Raw genomic sequence first — 3,275 nt, 5'->3', positions numbered from 1 at the left:
ATGTTGATTAGTGTTGTACTTGTTTAATTGTAAAATATATTTTGGTTTGTTTGTTTGTTTTTTTTTTTAACCGAGACTTTTGGTTTGTTAGATTCACATGAAGGACATAGTGGTGAAGGGGGTAACTGTAATTCTGAGAATGAAAAATCAACATCATTAGATGGTGAATTTGATGATTCTCAGTTTTCAAGTGAAGATGAACATGGTAATGTTGCTGATAGTGCAGCTACAAATGTTGTAGAGGAATTTGGTAGTTCAATTGCCCACATAAATGAAGTAGATTGTGTTGATTCTGAAGATGAATTAAGGAGTATTAGTTCAAATTCTGATGTGGAGGAAGGGAGTAATTCTAGTTTAGTTTTTAGTGAATCAAAATTCAACTTGGAGGATTTTCAATTTCAAGAAGGAATGATTTTTAAAGATAACAAGGAGTTTAAGTGGGCAGTTGAAAGGTATGAAGCATTGAGAAAAAAGGATGTCTACTTTGTGAAGAATGAGCCTAGGAGAGTTAGAGCAAAGTGTAGGGATGTAAATTGTGACTGGGTTATATTTGGTTCTAGGAGCAATGAAAATTGTCCTTTTACCATTAAAACATATAGGCTCAATCATAGTTGTGGTGAACAACATGACAATCAACTGATTAAATCTGGATTTCTTGCCAAATATTATAAGGATGAATTCAAATTAAATGAGGAATGGGGCAGAGTTCAATTCCAAAGGCATGTGAAGAAAAAGTTTAGATGCAATATTTCAAAATTTCAGTCATTTAGGGCCAAGCAAAAGGCAAAGTTGCTAGTAACTGGTTCTCAAAATCATCAGTATAATTTGTTGTCGGATTATTGTGAAGAACTTAAGAAAACTAACCCTGGCACTACTGTGAAGTTAATTTTGGACAACACTTATTCAATGGAGGGTAGGAGTAGATTCAAGAGGCTGTATATATGTTATGGTGCATGTAAAGAAGGGTTTTTAAATGGATGTAGGCCCTTAATTGGTGTAGATGGATGCCATTTGAAGGGAAATCAAAAGGGAGGACAATTATTAAGTGCAGTTGGAGTAGATGCTAATAACAACATGTACCCAATTGCATTTGCTGTGGTTGAAGGTGAGTTAAACGAAACTTGGAAGTGGTTTCTTGAGTTATTAGATGGTGATCTTCATATTTCTCAAAACCCCATTGGATGGACCTTTATTTCTGATAAACAAAAGGGATTAGTACCTGCTTTTGAAGAGTTATTTCCATATATAGAACATAGGCATTGTGTGAGGCATCTCCATGCTAATTTCAGCAAGGATGGATATGGTGGTCAAGTCATGAAGCAGAATTTTTGGGCTGCTTGTAGATCAACTACAGAAAGTGAATTTCAAAAGCACTTGGAAGGTTTGAGATTATTAAATCCAAAAGCTGCCCAATGGATATTAGATAGGGAACCAAGACACTTTTGTAGGGCATATTTTTCTGATTATCTAAAGTCTGACATGCTGCTGAATAATTTGTGTGAGTCATTTAACAGCTCCATTCGTCATGCAAGGGATAAGTACATACTAACAATGTGTGAGAGCTTGAGAATTTACCTAATGTCTAGGATGCAGAAGAACAGAGACAAAATGAAGGGAAGTGTAATGAAAATATGCCCTAAAATCATAAAAATTCTTGAACAAAACAAGGCACACACTGGTGATTTGATAGCATACAAAGCAAATGATGACAACTACCAAGTTGAAGACATTTCTGGCTTTTTTAAGACTTACAAGGTAAATTTGAATCAAAGATGTTGCAGTTGTAGGAGGTGGGATCTTAATGGAATCCCTTGTAGTCATGCCATTGCAGCAATTAGAACAAAAGGGGAAGTACCTGAAGATTATGTCCATCATTGCTATACTGTGGAAGCATATATGAGGAGTTATAAACCAGCAATAATGCCAATTCATCCCTCAGATTTATGGACAAAAACTGGCCAAAAACCACCACTACCACCCAAGTATAAAGTGCAACCAGGCAGACCAAAAAAACTAAGGAAGAGAGATCCTATTGAGAATGAATCTGTTGTGGGTGATAAGCTAATTAGCAAGTTATCAAGAAAGGGTGAGAAAAAGAAGTGTTCAATTTGTGGACAATATGGCCATAACAAGCGTAGCTGCAAAAACCAGGTAATTACACTTGTATTTGTCTTTACATTATGTTTTCTATATCGACAATTTCATTATCATTTATTACACTTTCTCAATAGAGGCAAAATGATGTTGAACCCCCTGCCGAAGTTGAAGTTGAACACCCTGTTGCTACTGAAGTTGAAGTTGAACACCCTGTGGCTAATATAGCTGCTGAAGTTGAACCACTTGCTGTTGAAGTTGCTAATGTTTAAGTCCAGCCCCCTGGTGCTGTTGCATGGTTTGTTCCAAATGATAATGTCATTGAAATGATAATCTCTAATGCTTTGCAGGATGAATTGGTTGGTCAATACTCTTAAATTTTTCTTTTTCTTTAAAGATAATATGTAAATTTGCAAAAACTTTGATTTTCAATGCACTACAATTATCTAATTCCTTGTTTGCAGAACATAACTCCTTGGTCCCCAATGCACACAGATACATAGAGAAACAACTCCATCACAGACAGTTGGAAAGTCACCAAGAAAAAGAAAATTGAGTCAAGGTTGTGCACCAAGAAAGACCAAACAACATAAATGAAGATGATGCTTTATAGCATCAATTAGTATGTAGGTTTAGAAGGCTTTTTGAATGCTGCTTAGATCTTGAATTTTTTATTTTTATTTTTTGTAATGCAACCAATATTTAATACAAGCTAAGTAGTTAATAGGTAAGTTCTGGAATGATTTTTGTGAATCACTTTAATTTTGAAAGTCTTTTGTGTTGAAAACTACCAACATTTCAATATATTGAAAGAAATCAATATTATATTTATTGAAAGTCTTGAGTGTTGTTTTAAAATTTTTGTGTACTTACAAGCCGGAGCATCTCAAAAACAATTTTTAACATCATAAATTTTGCATGTTTAAAATATGAAAAAATGATAAAAGAAATGACCCAGTCTACGCAAGAGTACAAGAGTATAATTAGGGAAAGAGTATAATTAGGGAAATATTAAATTAATAATGAGCCTAAATGTGTTTGGACAGAATTACCCTTACATTAAACAGTCACTTAACACCTCTGTTAGAAAAAGGACGAAAATTGCATCATAGCTTATAACTTAGGGATGAAAAGTGGGTATTTACAACACTTAGGGACGAATCCTACAATTACCCTATAAC

General features: G+C 34.4%; 1 protein-coding gene across 1 annotated transcript; it reads left to right on the top strand.

Annotated features, from left to right (window-relative positions):
* Positions 1-408: 408 nt before the first annotated feature.
* Positions 409-2,471, top strand: LOC109155208. Its single transcript, XM_019302925.1, has 4 exons — positions 409-1,516; positions 1,565-2,151; positions 2,232-2,360; positions 2,445-2,471. Exons 1-4 carry the CDS (start codon positions 409-411, stop codon positions 2,469-2,471), a joined length of 1,851 nt encoding a protein of 616 aa, XP_019158470.1.
* Positions 2,472-3,275: the final 804 nt, after the last annotated feature.

The sequence above is a fragment of the Ipomoea nil genome, unplaced genomic scaffold, assembly GCF_001879475.1.
Source record: "Ipomoea nil cultivar Tokyo-kokei standard unplaced genomic scaffold, Asagao_1.1 scaffold2694, whole genome shotgun sequence".
NCBI lineage: Eukaryota > Viridiplantae > Streptophyta > Magnoliopsida > Solanales > Convolvulaceae > Ipomoea > Ipomoea nil.
This window is presented reverse-complemented; position numbering and strand designations above follow the sequence as displayed.

Bases quoted from the DNA above. Each gene is read 5' to 3' on its own strand.
- LOC109155208 (XM_019302925.1), top strand. From the start codon at position 409: ATGATTTTTAAAGATAACAAGGAGTTTAAGTGGGCAGTTGAAAGGTAT. The intron at 1,517-1,564 runs CCATTCGTCATG...TGTGTGAGAGCT, and splicing joins GTGTGAGTCATTTAACAGCT to TGAGAATTTACCTAATGTCT. The intron at 2,361-2,444 runs GTTTAAGTCCAG...AATGCTTTGCAG, and splicing joins TTGCTGTTGAAGTTGCTAAT to GATGAATTGGTTGGTCAATA.